Consider the following 18592-nt stretch of genomic DNA (forward strand, 5'->3'; position numbering starts at 1 on the left):
GCACGAGCGGTGTCGTAGAGCTTGCGGGTGAAGCCAGTGTGGGCGCCGATGACAAAGGATACAGACGTTGTTGAGTTCTTACGGTCAACGGCGTTCATCGGCTGCTTCTCCTCGTCAAAGTCAGAGTTGTTCAGCCCGAGCTTGTCGTGAATGGGAATATGGTCGACCCAGGCGACGGAGAAAGGGTGGCACTCCCAAGGAGAAACCTTGGCGAAGCGGAGATAGCAGTGAGTGCCGGGCTTGACGTCGACGTAACGGGGCAGGTGCATGGTGACTCGGGTGCAGTCACCAGGCATGGGCTCGCAGACGGCCTCGGTCAGACCCCTGTCGGACCAGTTCATGTAGGCCGTGCGTAGGACGCGAGCGAGGCGCTCGGCGAACCACAGTACGAAGATGGCCATCATCCAGGGCAGCTGAGGGAGGCCACCAGGATGGACCGAGGCGACGCAGTGAATGTAGGTGCAGACGAAGGTGATGAGCGCCAGGATGATGTGGACGTTGAGGAAGGTCTCGTAGAAAGCGTGGCGGATAGGCGAAAGCGAGAGAATGAGGATGAAGACAAGAGCCACGGTACCCAGCATGCCAGATGCCTCAAAGGCCTTGTGGAAGATGCGAGAGGTGATAGCCTCCCAACCGCCGTCGGCATGCCTGACGTACATCCAAGCAATGGTGTGGATGACGGCCTCGATGACCGACAAACGGCCCATCCAGCGGTGGAGCAGGTTGTAGGTGTCGAAGCTAATCTTCAGCCAGGAGATCAAGGGGTTGTTGCGGCCGGCAAAGATAATCAGTGGTACCATGTTGACGACAGACAGGGTTCCAGAGCGTCCACGAACCTCGGCGGCAAAGGAGAAGACGTTGGCGTTGCGCCAGTTGAGGACGAACATGTACGCAAAGTTGCTCGCCAGCCAGATGAAGAGGATAATGCTGTGAAGGCGAGATGGGAGGACGCCCATGTGGCCAGCCTTGGAGAGCCGGAACTCGCGGTTGTGGCGTTTCTTCCAGAAGGGGGCGTAGATGATGTTGCGCTTCAGCCAAGGCATCCAGTTTGACTGTGCCCTCTTCCAATACTCTTGAGCCTCTGCGGGGACGGCCATGGCCGAAACCCGTCGAAGCTGGGCCCAGGCGATCTGTCCGAACCGGATCACGAGGATAATCATGGCCATGATGCCCAGTGTCCACCAGAGCGCGTCGACGAAGGCCAAGTTAAGGGCTTGGTTGACGCCAGCCAGGTTGGAGTGATAGGGGGCGATGGTGGAGGTGGATTCGGGCACCTCTGCCCTGGTGCCCAGGTCGGCCATGGAGCTGTCGATGGGCGTGGGAAGGGAGTCCAGGTCCGCGAGCCTGCGGCGGAGGAAGGACATATTGTGATGAGGTTGAAGGGTATAGGTTTGATATGCAAGGTTATCACTGATGCTGATGATGATAGTGAGTGTTGCTTGGTGGGCGTGAAAATCGCCAAGGATGGCGAATGGGTAAGAATCCCGAATGAGCCGGTTCGGTGCTTCTGCAGGCAGCCGGATGTGACTGGAAAATGCCGACGCGGTCGGATAGAAATGTAGTTTGGTTCAATGAAGAATGTCACACAAGAGCATTGTCCGGGGTGGACGAACGACGAGTGACAGAGAAAAGCAGGACCCTTGAAACGGGACGCAAGGCCTTTGTAATGGCCAAAGAGCAGTGTGCGAGGGTGACGCGCCCTGTCTCACTCGCCGAAGAATGCTCCCAGCCTCTAGGGATGGTGTGAAGACGTCGGTGCTGGCGTGGAGGGTCCAAGATTCCTGGGGACGATTGTCTCCACAGACCCAAGCGAGAACAAAACGAAGGCTGTCGATCTTGCTCAAAGGCACAGACGTTGTCGGCAGGCTGATGTCAATGAAATCGAATGTTGTCGATCAGCAGAGATGCGCAAGATGACGATGCTCAAATAATTCAAGTGTCGATGCGTGATCCGAGAGGGCGTCTGTGTGTGTTCCCTCGAAAGACTCCCTTGATCTGGCTGGTGAGGCAAGGTGGACGTCCTGGTCGTTTGCTTGCTGGAATACGTAATGAAGTGGCCGAAAGAGCGGTAAAATTCTGCGTGCACAGCAAGCTGTCGAAAGAGAGAGGTTGAGGGATGGAGATGGAGAAAGAAACGAATGTGGACGGCTTCCTAGCAGGAGGCACCGCGCAGCGTAAAGAATGAGAAGATGAAGAGAACGGAAGGTGCGGTTGCCTCGGTGAGGTTCGGTGAGTGGATTGATAGTGTATGCACGGCAGGCACGATCGAGTCGGTGTAGAACTGGTAGGGACGGAAATCTCAAGGGTGGTTTGTTTCGTGAATCCGTGTCCGCCTCTTTGCGTTCAAAGTCCAAAAACCGAAATGAAGCAGCAAAATCCAACCTCTACTCAGAGAAGAAAGTGAAGACAAAAGTACGCAGCACAAAAAGTGATCGGCGAAGGTGAAGAGGAGCAGATCAGATCAGAAGAGGGGGGGGCGGGAGCACGAGTAAGAACGGGACGCAAGGTATACTTGAGATTCAACACGACATTGACAGGATCGGAAGCAGGGACAGGACCGCCAGTCTAGGCAAGGCCAGGGGTTGCGAAAAGCACTGCGCAGGCCTTTCAGGACTGGCTCCAGTCCATTATTCTCCCTCCTCCCCCACCCCTCTCTCCCCTCCCCTACCCCCTGGCCGGCCCTGCTTGGTGTCTCCACGCTGCCAGGCACTGGCCTACGCTCATTGCTTGCTTTGCTTGCCAACACGCCTACTGTCAGCTTGTCGCGGGCGAGATGCATTCCACCCCTGAACCAGGTGGCGGCCCAGGCTTGCGAGACACCACGAGGGAAGAAGAGGTACGTTTTTGATAACGCGCACAGAGAAAATGCCCTGGTCTGGCTATTACTCAAATGGGAATATGGGTTCTGAACGGGGTCCCATGGAGTCTTTTTCATCCTGGCTTGTTCTTGCCGACGGCCCTCGACTGCGCGTAACAGGTGTGTCGGTGTTCCCTGCATATGGCTTTCTCTCTGGTCTTCGAGATGCCACACGACGACTTTGGTCTGTTGTCGTCTGATTCGAACAGAGGGAGCCCACGTATGTCTGGGAGCTGAGAGACCTCTGAGAGACAGCATGTCCCGGTAAGACAGCCAGATACGGTCAAAAGTAATTTTTTCCCAGAGTCAGGACGAACCGGCGGTACAGGCGACTTGGCTCGTCATCGTATCAACGTCCAGGGACCACCAAGCGGGCGGGCCGAGGAGGGGCCGTGCGTTCACCACAGCTTCGGACAACAGGCGTTCTCGTACTACAACTGGTCCGTATTGTTCGGCTGGCCGCTTCGAGTGGCCATGCGTAGAGGGCAAACGACGCCTGGGACTGGCCCAGAGTTTCCCGAGCCCAGCCACCTTGGAGCCTTTTGGTTGGCTCATAGCTGCTCAGCAGGATTCCGCAGGGAGGAGGGGTCAACGCCGCCGCGCGCGCCCAGCCGCCAGGGGAAGCGCAGCGGGCGGCGCAGCAGGCCCCAGACCACCAAGGGCCCCTGGAATGATTGGATGGGCCAGACTCAACGTGGGTTTGTTCCTCGCCTCTTCCTTCCATTCGCTTGGCCAACTCAATACTGGTACATGTAGATTTCTGAGTCTCGTCCCATGTGGCACCACCAAGTCACAGCAGCACGCACATGGCCGTCCAGTCTGGAATGCTTCAGGCTGTGCAGACCAGTCATTCATCCAGCACCGACGTCACGCAGAGCTTGCGTTCGTCATCTAGTCATGCTTCGAGTCACACGAACGGACATCAGGTTTCCGTCATGGCTTCGGATGAATCTCACGTCGTCAATAGACAAGCCTCCCATGGTGGGCAAGCCATGTATCCCGTGCAGATACCAGTCCGAGCACCGATATGGTCAACTCAGCGGTGGAGCATCAAGGCGCCTGAAGGCCGAAGAGGTGAGGGGAGCAAGGGTGGAGAGATGGTGGACAGACACGCTCTACCACCATCCGATTTTCTCGTCACGCACTGAAAAGACCCCTCTTCCAGCCCTCCACGACATCCGTCAAATGCGAGGAATGTGAAATACATGGTCCACGCCGGAGGCCCACTGCCTCGCTAGTCTGCATCACCCAATATTCCGCATGAAATGGACTGACGGTCGAACAGGTCATCTTCGTACTCGCCAACCGAAGGTTCCGTAGTTCATTCCCCTCGCTTGGACGACCTTATGCCACCATCATCGAGCCTGCCAACAATACACCAACGTGGGTGACAGGGTGGCTCGGCGGCATCGGTCCCAGACATCTCATATCAGCCATCCCATCCCTTCATATACCAGATCGCAACATCTCATATGATCCTCGTCTGATGGGCGCGGGATGTGACGACAGGGCCGGTGCACGTTGTAGCGATTAGGTGCTCCAATGCAGCCGAGAAAAAGCACATACATGTAGAGCTCATGCGGGCTTCAAGCCCCACGTCGCAGGATAATGAGCGGCGGAGCGCGCCTAGGCTTTTCTTGCGCCTCCCGGCTCTATTTGGATCTGATGTCCGCTCGCGATCTCGGCGCCAGCTTCCGAAATGGTCGCCTGCTCTCTGGCACCGTGGCACGGACGGGCGATGCGCTGACAGGCGACACTGACAAGAACGGGCGGCGCGCCGTGATATGGTCATTAACCGCCTGGCCGGGACAGTACAGGCAGGGGCCGCCCGGGGATGGCCATCGAGCTGGCTGGCGCTGACAGCTGCCAGGGCGCCTGTCTCGTGAAGATGAAGTCATTTGGCGCGTGCCGTCTTGGGACGTTTCAGCGATATTGGGGGATCCGCCAGTATCAGGTGGACGTGCTCAAGAAGGGTGCGAAGCCCTGTAGCTTTGCTGCAGGCGAGGCATTTGGCGTTCATCCCACCTCGCGCCGAGCCCTTGTCGGCGGTGAGCCGGTGAGGAGCCCATCCTGGTCCTGGCCCCTGTCAAGACAACGATGCTGCCATGTTGTGTCGATGCTGGTCGTGAAAGAGAAATAGATGGTCAGCACCTGATGCCTTCGAGTTGATGGGACGGACCCATGGATTCCAGAAGGAGGCTGGCGGGTGGGGCTGCGATCAAGATCTAAATAAGCTTAGATGATTTTATCACGTGAAAGTTAGGATACTCGACTTTGTGATGATGTGATCACCATGATGAGTCAGCTTTTTTTTCTCTAACAGCTGGCAGCGTCGGCGACAGCTGTTTGTGCCTGATGACGGATGCTCAGTTTTCAGGCCAACACCGAGCTTCGGCATATCGAGTTCAAGGTCCGGGAATTTCCATTGCATCACGGCCAGCATCAAATACCATCGCAAACCCATTGACGCCGCAATCATGGGCGCCAGCGAGTCAAAGCCGTCTTCCAGCACGTCTCTGCATCAGTGGACAGGGTACGGCCTCCCGTGAATCATTTCCATGGCCTCAACTGGCCCGACGTGGAGCAACACAACTGACATGCCGCCATGCAGGTCCGCGCCCGCAGGCGTCTCCCACGACCTCATCGACTCCCTACAGACGAGCCGCGAGGTACGCTGCGCCCCTCCCAACATCCGATTGTCTGGTGTCGCTAATATGGAGATAATCAGACCGATGCTTCCCGCGCCCAGCTCTCTGAGCTCCAGGTCCAGGCTCGCGTCGCCGAGGAGCTGAAGAAGCTCCAGGCCCGTGAGGCCGAGCACCTCAAGAAGACGTTTGCCGCCGAGGACGAGGCACCCGCGCCCGATGCCAGCGCGCGCAGCCGCCAGTCGGTCACGAAGGAGGTCGAGGCGCTGAGAGCTAAGCTCGAGGAGCGCCGGAAGGTGCGCGACTTGCCCGAGGGCGTCGAGAGCGCGCGGAGCGAGGTCGTGCGGTGCCTGCGGGAGAACGACCGTCGACCGCTGGACTGCTGGGAGGAGGTTGAGGCTTTCAAGCGCGAGGTGAAGAACTGGGAAAAGGGTTGGGTCGAGAAGGTCATCTCTTGAGCGAGCGCGAAGCAGGGGCGAAAAGGAACATCACCGAGCGGCATCGAGCGGCATCGAGCGGCTGGGTGTAGCAAGCTTGTTTTATTATACGTCAGCAGCAGTGTGGACGGCACGGGAGGCATGATATGAGTATAGAATAAAGTGGATGCCGCGGTCAGAAGAGACCTTTGAGGGCATTATCGCCATGCAAGTCGTTATCTTGGTCCGAGGCGCTCTCGTTATGCTTGCCTGCCACGCTGCCAACTCGTCCCGCAGTGGCCATCTCAGCTTGGCGCCTCAGCCCTTCTGCTCTCTTGCGCTCCTTCCTGGCCGCAGGATCCTCCCAGTCCACGCCGTTTTCTCCAACCTTGGCTGGGCGACCCGTGACGGCATCTCTCAACGCCGAGCGGAATCTCGCTATCCTCTTGTCGTTTTCGACAAAACGGTCGTTTCCGATATCGAGAAGAGTTTTTAGGTATGAGGTGGACACAATGGCTTCTCGTCGGCCAGCCTCTGACTCGACGCCGATCAAGGACTCGAAGCTCAGTCCCATGGTACGAACGGCAACCAAGGGCGTGATGGGGCTGTCGTTGGCTGTGGTGATGTTCAATGCGCCACTTTCGCGAAAACCAGACTGGAAAGCACACTTGAGCAGAAGCTGGGCGTGAGCGGTGGAGGCAGTTAGAACATGGAGGATCTGGAAATATCAGTTAATATCACAAGAAACATTTAGTTCAGCTGCAGGGGATGGTATAACAGGGTATGGAGAGGAACAGCAGAATTCTTACCATCGGTTCGAACTTGAAGTGTATGAGCCTTTTCGAGGAGATGCCGACTGGGCTCCCTCCAGTGACATCCAAGCCCATCACACGTACTGCTGCATCTTCGTCCTCAACAGTCTTCATATCAACGCGATCATGGGACACAAACAGCCATGTTCCCCCACCCCCTTTTCCTCCCACACCAGCTTGAGTTTGCCTATCATCCACAGCATCGCCGGACGAGGAGGCAGCGATATCACGACGCCCCTCAAGAAAAACACTGACGCGGCCGCCGCAGCTGCTCGTCGTCACAAGTCCGTCAAATTCGTTGAGCTCGTCTATGAGGTCGCGAATGTTGGCATCTACCGAGCCTTTGGGTGATAAGTCCGTGTAGTCTGACACAGGCACGTTGAGTTGCTGCAGGATTTTGTCTTTTCGCGCAACGAAGCTAGCTGGCGGCGCTGATAGCTCAGATGACATCGTGGAGGATACAAGAACAGATGAGAGCTTCTTATTTTTTCAAAGCTGGAATGTGAACTGAAGAAGGACAATAAGTCACCCAAACAGTAGATTGAGTTGTCTGTCAAAATCGTATTGAAAAACACAAAATACGCCGCGCGATATTGCACTGTGCCCCGCTCCTTGCCATCAACCTTCCTCGCCATCACTGTCGACACAAAACTAACACAGACTGAGAGACGAGCTCAAGAGCTCTCTAAAAGGATATCGATACGTTCACTTGTTTTTTGATGCATCTAGTGTCGGCAAATGTTGATTGGAAATATGTGAGGACTTTTCGTTATTCGCACGGTAATGCCCTCACCGCGGGGTAAATACGGTAGCTTCAGATTCCTCCCCGAACAGCCCATGTTGAACATGCAGACATCAAGTCGGACCCTTCTGAATTGCGAGCCCAGCTTCGTCACCAGGCGGTCATTCACCGACCCGCTGGGCACTTGTCGCACAAGCATGAGCCGCTGATTGCCGGACTTGGGTCGACGATCAAGCCCGGAGCGGGGTCGAGTTGGAGCCGCGTCAAGAGGGGTTGCCCAACCTCAGACCCATCATCAACCTCACCTCATCATGCCACTTTCAAATCAATGCACGTCATAGGTAGACACATGCGCTTCGTTTCATTATGCTTTGATTCAAGTATCGTGGATTGTCTTGGGCGGTTCCATCCAGCCGACATCCTATGCTTCCGCTTTTTGAACCCATGGAGGGGTAACGACAAGAAAGAACGAAAAAAAAACGCCAATATGCTTCCCAACCCCGGGGGGTATATCGCCCGTAACGCCGTCATGAAGGTGCCGTCCCGTCATCCGTCATATGTACAATTAATCATGGAGCCAGACACACGAAGGAATTGACATATCAGACGGTCACCGACTGACTGGCCTCGACCTTCTCGAGCGCCGCAGCGGCGGCATCGAGCTTCTCCTTCTGCGCAAGCTCCTCGAGGTACTGCGCGTAGCGCGACTTCTTGTTGTGGATGCCGCACTCGGTCTTCTCCTGGCCCTTCCAGCGTCCGGCGCGCTCGTCTTCGCCCTCAGCCACGGGCGAAGTGGAGTGCCAGTCACCGACGGACTTGTAGCCGCGGTCGAGCAGGGCGTTGTAGGGCACGTTGTTGTTCTTGACGTAATCGCGCACCTGGGCGAAGGACCAGCTGGCGAGGGGGTTGATCTTGATGACGCCACGCTCGTCGTCGACCTCGATGATGGGCATCTTGTCACGGGCGCCACCTTGAGAGCGACGACGGCCAGTGAGGATGGCTGCGACACCGAGTTCCTCATAGGCGCGCTGCAATGGCTCGACCTTGGCCGTCCAGTCATACAGCTCGCTGTCCTTCTCGTACATACGGTCGCCGTAGGTGGCCTCAAACTCGGCGAGAGTGTTGGCCTTGTGCGGCTTGTAGATGTGAAGCTTGACATTGGGGTAGCGGGCCTGGACGGCCGAGACGAGGTCGTGAGTCTCCTGGAAGTGGTAGTGGGTGTCGAGGAAGATGAGGTCGACGGGGGCCGAGTTGGGCGACTCGGTCTGAATCTTGGACAGCATGTCAATGGTGACGAGACCCGTCAGGCCAAAGGCTGTGGATTGAAAGAGGTTGGGGAACATGACCTTGGAGAAACGAAGGATCTCCATGGCATCCATGTTCTCCATCTGAGAGTTGAGATGGTTGAGGTGCGCCTTGGTGAGGGAGATTCGGGGCAGAGCGTTGGTGGAGGATGACGCCGTCGAGGTCGAATCTGTGGCTGAGGCGTATCCCGACTCAACCTCTTGGTGTTCCAGCTTGGTCTCGTGAACGGTCTCGACCCTCAAGGGTTCGGACGTTTGCGTAGCCATGGAGACGGACATGTTCTTTCTTGTCCTTCTTGGAACGTAGTGAGTTGTAGAGAAAGAGAGAGAGAGAGAGAGAGAGAGAGAGAGAGAGAGAGAGAGAGAGAGAGAGAGAGAGAGAGAGAGAGAGAGGAAGAATACGTGTTGAAAAAGGAGGGGTATGAGGGAAGAGGGATGCCTTGTGGTAGTAGGAGGGGCACGCGAGTGAGTGCTTGGACTGGTGGGATTCTGGTCCGAACCTGGACTTAGAGGATCTGGGGTATTATGGTCTAGGGACGAGAGTGTCTTCCAGGATAGGATATGACGCAAGAGTTCTCGAACAGTAGGGGAATACGGTTCTGATCAAGACGAAGATGTTGTGAAGTGGGAGAAGATGGTTTAAAAGAGAGCAGCAGCTGAGGAATGGCGGACCGTGGGAAGGCTTGTCAGCGACTTACACGGGGCCTCCGTAGCCGGGGAACAATCAAAAGGTGGGTGGCCCTCCCTTCTCTTACGTTCCCCCCTGCGCATACCCGGGAGCGTAAGGAGGAATAGTGAGCAAACATCACAAAGCATCATTACTAATGGAGACCAGACAGGTATTCGGCCAGACGATTCACAGCAAAAACCCGCACAAGCGATGGCGCAATCGCCGTTTAGACACCGGACGCAGAAGGCGCTGCGCACGCAACACGGAGCCAATGCTCACCAAGTGAGGTTGAAATTGTGGGAGTGCTTGGAGCCTTTTCGAGCCAAGGGCCACAGAAAACGATCACGACATCCGCGCTAGGCCTTTCGTGACGATGACGAGGGTATGTGATTGGCGCTTCAAGACGGGATGCCCCCGTATTGGAGACTTTTCATGTCACGTGACATTGCGCAATCGATCGTTGACGCTGGTGTGCTTGAATGAGGCGGAGGGGTACTCGCGACTTGGGCTGAGAATTCTTCACTTGCGAACGCTGAACGAGGGGGGCGAGCGTGGGATGGCGGGTTCCCAGCTCGATCTCACTGGGATTATGCGCGGGTCATCATGAAGGCGGGATGCGAGGGCTGTGACCTCAATTTATGTTGCCAGCGACCTGCTCAACGAGGTCCTGAACCGGAGTCTCGTCTGTGGCCCCCCTACCCTCTTCCCCTCTCTCTCCGGAAATATTGGAGTCTGTCCACCTTGAGAAAAGCTGGGGGCGGAGGTCACGATTGAAGGCGTGATGTTTCGTTGTTATGGCGAATTGCGGGGGCATGTCCCTTGATGCCAATAGCCGTGTCTGGCGCGACGTGAAGGTTTCCTGGGCGAATCTCCGGCCGTCTTCGGGACCACTGTGTTAGGCTTCCAAGGATGGAGGGTTGCCAGCCAGAGTCATGGCCCGGAACTCGAGTGCTATTGTGCTATCGCCGAAGGCTCAGCGATGGAGAATCCCCGGTGATCAATAAGCATCGAAAGCTCAGACACATGTCGTCACAGTCATGTCAAGGTGGCAAATGGACCACTCGCGAGCACATGGGCTTTCTTTTATTAGTAAGGTAGCACATGCTCGAGGACGGGTGCCCTTGATCCTTATTTCACGATGGTTATCCCTGCACATTGCTGCTTTGTTCGCTGGAGCAGCATAACCCCGATCGATACCTTACCGTACCTACCTACCTACCTCCTAGGTAGGCAGGTAGCTAAGTAATCAAGAGGTGGTCCATGCCATACCCGCACAACCTCGATGGACTGCTTTTTGCATCCCTTTGAAACCGAATTCAGTCTCAGTACAAGCAAGCGCCCCATAAGCTGTATACCGTATAGCGCCGCCACCTGTCGCCACAATCCTCAGTACATGGAGTCCTATCTTATTCTAACGTAATCCACCTAGATATTCCCACTATACCCCGGTACGCCTGATGTCATTAGGTATCCTGCGGTACTGTTTCTTGTTGTGAATGTATTGTGGGCTAATTCTATATTTTCATTAGTTGCCAAGCTCATTTCTGCCATGTTTATCGGGCCCATCTGGTACGTACTTTTGTACTGAGATTGAATTCGGTTTCAAAGGGATGCTAGTCGTCAGTATTCTTTCAGACGATGTTGCTAAATGACAGTCTAGGGGGATTTCGACGTCATGAGCACCTAGGACGCATTGGTACGAAGGTGCTCTCTTGTCATCCCCGCCGTCGAAGGACGAGCTACATCAGTCAGGTCGCCAGTCAAGTCCTGCGTCCCTTCTCGAGCCATACATCATACATGCCATGTATTTTCTAGGGTAGGATGATGCCTCTATTCCCAACCCCCTTGTCAGCCCTACGAACCCTTGGAAGTACATCCCAGAACTTAGCTCCTCATCCGAGCACCCGACCGCCTGGGTGAAGTCGGGTCACACCAGCATCTTGACATCACGAGAATCAGAAAGCTCTTTCCCATATGATGTCAGCTAGACCCAATGCACCAGGCAAACTGAGCGGGGCGGGGAGTTGAACCTGCCTGCGAAGCGCACCTCCCACCCAGTGGCCAAGGGAAAGCACGATGGGAGACGGGGAAAGTGGTGCCTGTCACCTGATCTGACCAACCATGTGCGTTTCTTGACAGGTTCTTCGGCTCCGCCCGGTCCTGGCGTGAGACGGCGGGGCAGGATTTCCCCCTCCAAGGTTGATTGATGGTCGCCGGACAATTCTCTCCAACTTGTGCGATCCTTGTCCGTGATGGGCTTTGCCTAGGAATTCCACGTCCTAGAGTCTGTGATTGTCACGTCCATCGCTCTCTGCCTCTGCCTTTCCTCACCACCACGGCATTTTGGCTCGCGCACAGTCCTTTCTGCTCCAGCCTCCTCACCTTGTCGACCTCCCGTTTCAATTTAGGTACCCCGCCGCTGGAACCGGTTTCGGTCGCCAGTCTTTCGATCGCGACAAAAGTCTCACCATCGCCTGTCACCACCCAGAACAGACATCGCCATGGCTGAACCCACGGCATCCGCAAGGCGCCTCTCTGCGACCAACTCGCCTCGGCCTCAGCTGACCTCTGCCATGAGGAGCAGCTCGTTCCTGCGCGAGCACCAGCAGTACCGCCCGCCCCACCACCCCGAGGGCCGCTTCGGCATCGATACTGTGGTCGAAGACATGGGCCGCACTTCGGTTTCCCCTTCACGCCAGCTCCAGGCCTTCAATGGCATTCCCTCGACCGAGAACCCGCCGACGATTGTCGAGAGCGGCATCAACCACGCCTACTCCCACCCCAACTGCACGCCTCTCGCCGGGTCCCAGACGAACCGCCTGATAGCGACACTCTTCTACAAGGGCAACGAGCCGCGCCCGTCAGCCGCCAACTCGGGCGCCGCCTCCCCTCCCAACGCCCCCTCCTCCGTCGACCCTTCGGCCTCGGACAGCAACATCCCCGCCAACTCGGCGCCCACGCAGAATCCTGATGCCTTCCCTCTGGAGCCCCCGGCCGCCGAGTCTGAGCAGCTTGACCACCTGTATGGCTCATACATCTCACCCCTCTGCATCACCTCGTTCCTCCACCTCATGTCGACCTTCCCCCTTCCCCAGGGCGAGACCGACCTCAACTCGTCCCACCGCTGCCTCGACCGGCAGGACAGCCCAAGAGTCGTCGAGCTGACCCTGTCGCCGGCGCCCTCGCCGTCTTTCCTCGGGCTCCGCGACCTCCGCAAGCACGAGCTCATCTATCGATTCGAGCAGGAGTGGGGGGTTGATGTCGCCCTTCAGCCAGACACTCTCTGGCGCCGCCACCCGCGTCTCGTAGTTTTCGACATGGACAGCACCCTCATTACACAGGAGGTCATTGACCTTCTCGCCGCTACCATTACCAACCCCCCCGACCTCGCCGCTCGGGTCGCTGACATCACCCATCGCGCCATGCTCGGTGAGCTCGAGTTTGATGCTGCCTTCCGTGAGCGTGTCCAGCTGCTCGCTGGTCTGCCCGCTTCCATCTTTGCCGACCTACGCAAGGATCTCGACGTCACAAATGGCGTCCCCAAACTGATCAAGGCGCTTAAACGCCTCGGCGTCAAAACGGCCGTCCTCTCTGGCGGCTTCCTCCCCCTGACGAGCTGGTTAGCCGGCGAGCTGGGCATCGATCATGCCCACGCCAATGAAGTTGTCATTGACGAGGCCACCGGCCGCCTGACAGGAGAGGTCAAGGGCACCATCGTTGGCAAGGAGCGCAAGCGCGACCTCCTTGTCCAGATTGCTCAGCAGGAGGGTGTTGATCTGTCGCAGGTCGTGGCTGTTGGTGATGGCGCCAATGATTTGCTCATGATGGAGGCGGCCGGTCTCGGCGTCGCGTGGAATGCTAAGCCGAGGGTGCAGATGGAGGCTGACGCCCGTCTGAATGGCGACAGCCTGCTGGACCTGCTGTACATGTTTGGCTTCTCGGCTGAGGAGATAGAGGCGCTTTCTTCGTAGATAGCTTTAGATGACTCCCCGAGGGGCAATGATGACTTTACTGTACATAAAAGGTTTTCTTCATGTAGATTGGGAGAGATGTGCGCTCCCTCTGGCACTCAGAGAGGTCGGACAATAGTATTTGCCACCGATCTTGGGAAGTGGTCATACAGATGGCTTCGAGAGGGTGCATCTAAATCAAGTATTGTGGCTGAACCGACTGATTTCAGTCAGTAGTTGATCAATTTCACAAGGCGTCATTCGTGTCTTCGTTTAGTCCTCTGTTGGAAATATGGTTGCAATGGCCCAACAAGACCAGAAATCTGGCTGCAAAGCTGTAAAAAGGAATCTATTCACACCTATTCTCGAGGTTCTACACATATGCAGTGTATCAAATAGTCAGTTGAAGCACGAATCCCTAGCGCTCCTACATCAAGAAGGCCAGTACTCAGGACAGGAAGTGGATTCCGTTGACGAACGGAGCTGCAAGGGCTTCAGTAACCGACCTACATCGCCTTGTCCTCATCCTTGTAGCGTTGGCTCTAGCCTGGTTCTTGGATGTATTTATCACTGCCGACTATGACAGATTCCCCTCGCCGTTCACGTGCTAAAATCCGCGAGCATCTGCGTTTGATAACTCGAACGAAGCATGAGGCGCCGGACTTATATGGGGAATGCTTCAACCAGACCAAGCGACATGTGGACATCCTTTATAGACAAGTACAGCACGAGAACAGACGCAAGGGTTCAAACAGCTGATGTTTCCCATTCCATCTCTATCTACAAACGGAAGCGTACTCTCGACGTCTGCGATCCCCGGGCCACCGTCTCTGCTCCGCGCGACGCACTCATTTTGGTACAGAAGCAGGACACGCTTAAGGGTAGCCGTCCTTGCCCCACTTGTTGTACTTCTCGTGGAGCTCCTGGAAAGATGCCGTTAGCATTGATTCTTCGTTTTCTGCCCCGCGAGATGATCCGAAAAGCGAGTCGCTCGCGATCGAGCCTTCGCATCTCGGCGGACTTGAGGGAAGGGGAGAAAGGGCGTACCGCGGGCAGGGTGACGTTGGGCACGACGACAGTGTTGACGGCGCTGGGGGCGTCCCTGGGCTCGTTGCTGGTGTCACCGCCGGGGTGGTAGCGGTAGGCACCCTCCTTGGAGCCGGTCTCCCAGGGAGAGCCGGCCTTGACGACGTGCGTCTCGGAGGTCGACTTGGTGGGCGAGCTGCCTGTGGTAGGGGGGCGAACCGAGGTTAGCTCAGAGCGCCTATCGTTTTGGACCGGACATCGTCGGATCTGTGGGCTCAATGCCTGCATGCGATTTTGGCCACGACCAGTCTCTCAGCAGGCGATCGAGGGGGTCAGGATAGCGTACCAAAGTAGAAGCCGGCGCCGGCGAGGGCGAAGACCATGACACCACCGAGGATCTGTGATTCCGCCTCAATCAGCTTGCTGCTCTCAGAGATTGTGGGTTGCAGCAGATGCGAGGGATGTTGTCGGCCGTCTCGTCATCGCTGGGGATATCACGCACAAAGGTCTCGGGGTTGCGCTTGGAGTCCTGGGTGATCTGCTGCTTGCCCTGGTCGGTCATGCGACGCAGGGAAGTGGTGAATGCGCGGCGGGCGATGAGAGAGGCCATTTTGAATCGTAGGCGTCGGGATATTCGCGGTGGGGGGGTTCAAGGTCGGTTGATCGGGTGGGATTGAAGGTCTTTGAAGACGGTCGTATGATGGGCTTGGCTCGAGGTTCTGAGGTTGACGTTTGTCGGCAGGATTGATTGGCCGGATTTTTGCAAGATATATGATTGGTCAATTAGCAGCAGCGGAGCATTACCTCATCGAGAGGGGTTAATTGCATATAAATGGGTGCATTGATCACCTGTCGTGGTTCACAGTGACATCAGCAGAGGTATTACGGTAAGGTACCTAGATACCTAAGGTTCCTTAGGTAAACACACATGAAGCACTTGCACAGGGAATGGCTTAGTCAAGAGGGAGCCCTACCCCAATGCCGACCGGTACATCCGGAGCATCGGAACCACTAGGAAGATTTGCGACAAAGGTCGTAGCGAAAAGGCAGACGTACAGTATCAATCTGCTTCCTCGCGTCCAGTCAGCGTGCCCGAACGCGCAAACCAGCAAGCAAGGGAAGCTGCCTGTTAGGCGATACCACTGTGGTAAGCAGTGGCACTAACACCTCCTGGAAAGCGTAATTTTATGCAGCACCCAGCTGGGCCCGTGCGTTCACCCGTCTCTCGTTGTCCATTGGTCGGAAACAGACCCCAGACCCCCCTTGGGGAGGGCCGTGCTTCGTCACAATTCGTCGGGCAGCACAAGCCCATGCCTGCCTCAGACCCAGGCTCCCATCCCGTTTCCCTCCACTCTGCTCGTACATAGTAGCTGGTTCACCTTCTTGCCTGGTCGACGACTTGCAAAAGGAACCACACGATCCAGGAGTCAGGTTCTCATCGCATGACCCACCGTTCCCTTCTTTCGCTTCGTTGTAGACCTTCTTCCCCGCTGTCGTTCGATACTGCCATTACCCTCACTAATCCGACCTTTAATCACAACAACAACACTCCTTGAGCTGATCCGACGACAGAGTTTCGCGGCATTCCCGTCAACGACGCTAGAACTAAAACGCATTCATCACCAAGCCTGTCGCGACTTTCGACCCTTTGACCATATTTTTGCCCGGAGGCAACAGCGCGAATTCCTTGCCAAATCGAAGCGGCGTGGACGTCGTCTCGATCTGGTGCTGACGGCATTTGATAAACGCCCTGCACGACGCCAGACTTGTTTCTTCGAGGCCAACGAGAAAACCACAGACTTTCACAACACATCCGCAAATGGCGTCAAGAGATCACACTGAGCGGGCTACGTCGCCGAGCGACCACGATGACTTTCCGACTCCCCAGTTTCCCGGACGCTCTGAAGGTCAGGGCCCACCAAGCATTATCTCTTCGCGTATGACGGATATTGCTTCGGACGACGGTGGCGAAGCGGAAACCCAACAACATTCAGCTGGAGTACAGAGGAAGGCTACCACGGACACTGTGTCGCGACCTGGGACGGCAAAGACGGGCCTTTCGGGCTCGCGCGACGGCTGGAGACATCCCCAGCCACTCCGCAAGAGTCATGTTTTGGGGCTCGCCGCAAAGAGAGGCAGCACGGGTAGTGGAAGCGTCGCGAGTAACAGGCCACCAAGCTCGACCAGCCGCAGCCATGTACCCTCCCTGACCTCGCACGCCTTCTTCCACCCGCTGAGCTCGCAGAAGCTGCAAGCCCAACGAGGAGGGCCATCACGTCCCCAAACCGTCAATCAACAGCAGCCGACGCTCGACGAGAACGCGCAAGAATCTGGAGACGGAACAAGGCAGAGCATCAACTCGAATCCCATGGTGCGCATTCAAAACCAGACAAGTGACGACGGAGAGTTGCGAGCGCCGCCCTCGCGAGGTACCGAGTTTACCGAACAAGAAACACTCGACCGCATTACGGCCAATACCAGCCCGACGCATGGTCACTATCCTGCTGGCAGCTTGACCGACAGTGTGCGCCCCCTTCAGCGGAAGCCGTTCGAGCCGAGGAATCTCAACATCAACGTGGACAAGAGCTACAAGGAGAGGGGCAATCTGCCGAGCCCGATCAAGTCACCGCGGTCTTTCAGGTCAAGCTTTCTGATGCCAGGCCGAAGTCAGGAACGGGTCAACACGCCCAACAGGGTGCCGCCTCCTGGTGCTGAGAAGCTGTCTTCTGCAGCCTCTTCTCCCCGACTGAACGGCGAGGGCTCTGGACGACCCGCGGAGGTGGCCGAGCTACCTACACCTGTCGCTAAAACAGGATTTGTTTTCGAGCATTTCGAAGGCAACATGGTCTTCTTCTTTGGAGGCCGGTTTCAAAACTCCAGGCAACGGCCCATCAACATTGCAACCGGCTTCATGGTCGTCATTCCTGGAGTACTCTTCTTCGCCTTCTCAGCTCCGTGGTTGTGGAATAATATCAGCCCCGCTATCCCAATCACTTTTGCATACGTATTCTACATCTGCTTGTCTTCCTTCTTCCACGCATCCGTGTCCGATCCTGGTGTAAGTCAGAGCTTGTTGCTACTCGCTTCCGATTTTTTGCTGCTAACATTGGACCACAGATCCTTCCCAGGAACCAGCACGTCTTCCCCCCTCCCCAAGCAGACGACGATCCCTTGCGACAACAGCCCCCGACTAATGACTGGACCCTGATCAAGTCGGCAGAATCTGCCACTGCAGCGATGGAGGTCCCTGTAAAGCACTGCAGGACATGTAATATCTGGCGTCCTCCCCGCGCCCACCACTGTCGCCTCTGCGATAATTGTATCGAGACCCACGATCACCACTGTGTCTGGCTCAACAACTGCGTCGGTAGACGCAACTACCGCTATTTCTTTACCTTTGTCACATCAGCAACCTTCATTGCGGCTTACCTGCTCGGTGCCTCTCTGGCGCAAATTCTCGTCTACATGAGCCGGGAAGATGTTTCCTTTGGCAGTGCGATCGACAAATTTCGCGTCCCCTTTGCCATGGTCATATACGGCGGCTTAGCCTTCTGCTATCCCGCCGCTTTGATGGGCTACCACATCTTCCTCATGGCACGTGGAGAGACGACCAGGGAGTACATCAACTCGCACAAGTTCATCAAACAGGAGCGTTTCCGTGCTTTCACGCAAGGAAGCATGCTCAAGAACTGGTTCGTCGTTCTCTGCCGGCCCCGGCCTCCTACGTACTACAGCTTCAAGGCCAAGTACGAACCTGGCGACCAGCGCCTCGCTGATCTGCGCGACCGCAAGTCGACCAAGGATAGAGACGCACAGGGCATGGAGCTGCGCAACGTGCCGCCCGCCACGGGCTTCCAAGGACCAGCGGCCCTTCGACAGGAGGCTAATACAGCGGCATGAGCGTGCTACATGGCCTTCGCTTCGTTTTCTTCTCCTGCTGGCGGCGTATTTGGGCATCAGCGATCTTCATAAGCGCACGACATTCCCCCCCAAAACACACTGAATACCTGTAATATCTGCTTTTTCTTTTTATAGTTTGCTTATACCCCCCACCAACTCGCCCTGTTCTGTATTTCAGGTGTGCAAATCCTGCGGGAAACCCCTATTTCTTTGTCTTGTGGAGCGGAGATGGAGTTTCAAGGTCAACCAAGGGCAGCGCACGAACATGGC

General features: G+C 56.3%; 8 protein-coding genes across 8 annotated transcripts in view; 4 read left to right on the forward strand and 4 right to left on the reverse strand.

The window, feature by feature from the left end:
• The window catches only part of VDAG_04997 (FreB), a gene marked incomplete at both ends in the record, with an annotated part of 1877 nt that extends 513 nt beyond the window's left edge, over nt 1-1364 (reverse strand). The window contains one exon of the mRNA XM_009654733.1: nt 63-1364. Within this exon, the coding sequence (XP_009653028.1) occupies nt 63-1364 (1302 nt within the window). The remainder of the gene's footprint in view (nt 1-62) is intronic.
• Nucleotides 1365-4128: 2764 nt separating this feature from the next.
• VDAG_04998 (uncharacterized protein) lies at nt 4129-4743 on the forward strand (the record flags this gene model as incomplete). Its single annotated transcript, XM_009654734.1, has 2 exons — nt 4129-4668; nt 4728-4743. The coding sequence occupies exons 1-2, from the start codon at nt 4523-4525 to the stop codon at nt 4741-4743; spliced, it is 162 nt and encodes a 53-aa protein (XP_009653029.1). The 5' UTR covers nt 4129-4522.
• A 565-nt stretch (nt 4744-5308) lies between these two features.
• Nucleotides 5309-6022, forward strand: VDAG_04999 (uncharacterized protein). The gene is made up of 3 exons (XM_009654735.1): nt 5309-5390; nt 5469-5526; nt 5586-6022. Exons 1-3 carry the CDS (start codon nt 5335-5337, stop codon nt 5958-5960), a joined length of 489 nt encoding a protein of 162 aa, XP_009653030.1. The 5' UTR covers nt 5309-5334; the 3' UTR covers nt 5961-6022.
• A 92-nt stretch (nt 6023-6114) lies between these two features.
• On the reverse strand, nt 6115-7180 carry VDAG_05000 (tRNA wybutosine-synthesizing protein; the record flags this gene model as incomplete). The annotated part of the gene is made up of 2 exons (XM_009654736.1): nt 6115-6636; nt 6986-7180. 2 exons carry the CDS (start codon nt 7178-7180, stop codon nt 6115-6117), a joined length of 717 nt encoding a protein of 238 aa, XP_009653031.1.
• An 894-nt stretch (nt 7181-8074) lies between these two features.
• Nucleotides 8075-9055, reverse strand: VDAG_05001 (phosphoadenosine phosphosulfate reductase; the record flags this gene model as incomplete). The annotated part of the gene is made up of 1 exon (XM_009654737.1): nt 8075-9055. The coding sequence occupies one exon, from the start codon at nt 9053-9055 to the stop codon at nt 8075-8077; it is 981 nt and encodes a 326-aa protein (XP_009653032.1).
• A 2892-nt stretch (nt 9056-11947) lies between these two features.
• On the forward strand, nt 11948-13417 carry VDAG_05002 (phosphoserine phosphatase; the record flags this gene model as incomplete). Its single annotated transcript, XM_009654738.1, has 1 exon — nt 11948-13417. One exon carries the CDS (start codon nt 11948-11950, stop codon nt 13415-13417), a length of 1470 nt encoding a protein of 489 aa, XP_009653033.1.
• A 719-nt stretch (nt 13418-14136) lies between these two features.
• On the reverse strand, nt 14137-15106 carry VDAG_05003 (uncharacterized protein). Its single transcript, XM_009654739.1, has 4 exons — nt 14925-15106; nt 14769-14820; nt 14444-14622; nt 14137-14319 (listed from the first exon to the last, which is right to left on the reverse strand). The coding sequence occupies exons 1-4, from the start codon at nt 15030-15032 to the stop codon at nt 14272-14274; spliced, it is 387 nt and encodes a 128-aa protein (XP_009653034.1). The 5' UTR covers nt 15033-15106; the 3' UTR covers nt 14137-14271.
• Nucleotides 15107-16241: 1135 nt separating this feature from the next.
• VDAG_05004 (palmitoyltransferase ERF2) lies at nt 16242-18322 on the forward strand (the record flags this gene model as incomplete). The annotated part of the gene is made up of 2 exons (XM_009654740.1): nt 16242-17480; nt 17540-18322. The coding sequence occupies 2 exons, from the start codon at nt 16242-16244 to the stop codon at nt 18320-18322; spliced, it is 2022 nt and encodes a 673-aa protein (XP_009653035.1).
• Nucleotides 18323-18592: the final 270 nt, after the last annotated feature.

Source organism: Verticillium dahliae, genomic scaffold (genome assembly GCF_000150675.1).
Source record: "Verticillium dahliae VdLs.17 supercont1.9 genomic scaffold, whole genome shotgun sequence".
NCBI lineage: Eukaryota > Fungi > Ascomycota > Sordariomycetes > Glomerellales > Plectosphaerellaceae > Verticillium > Verticillium dahliae.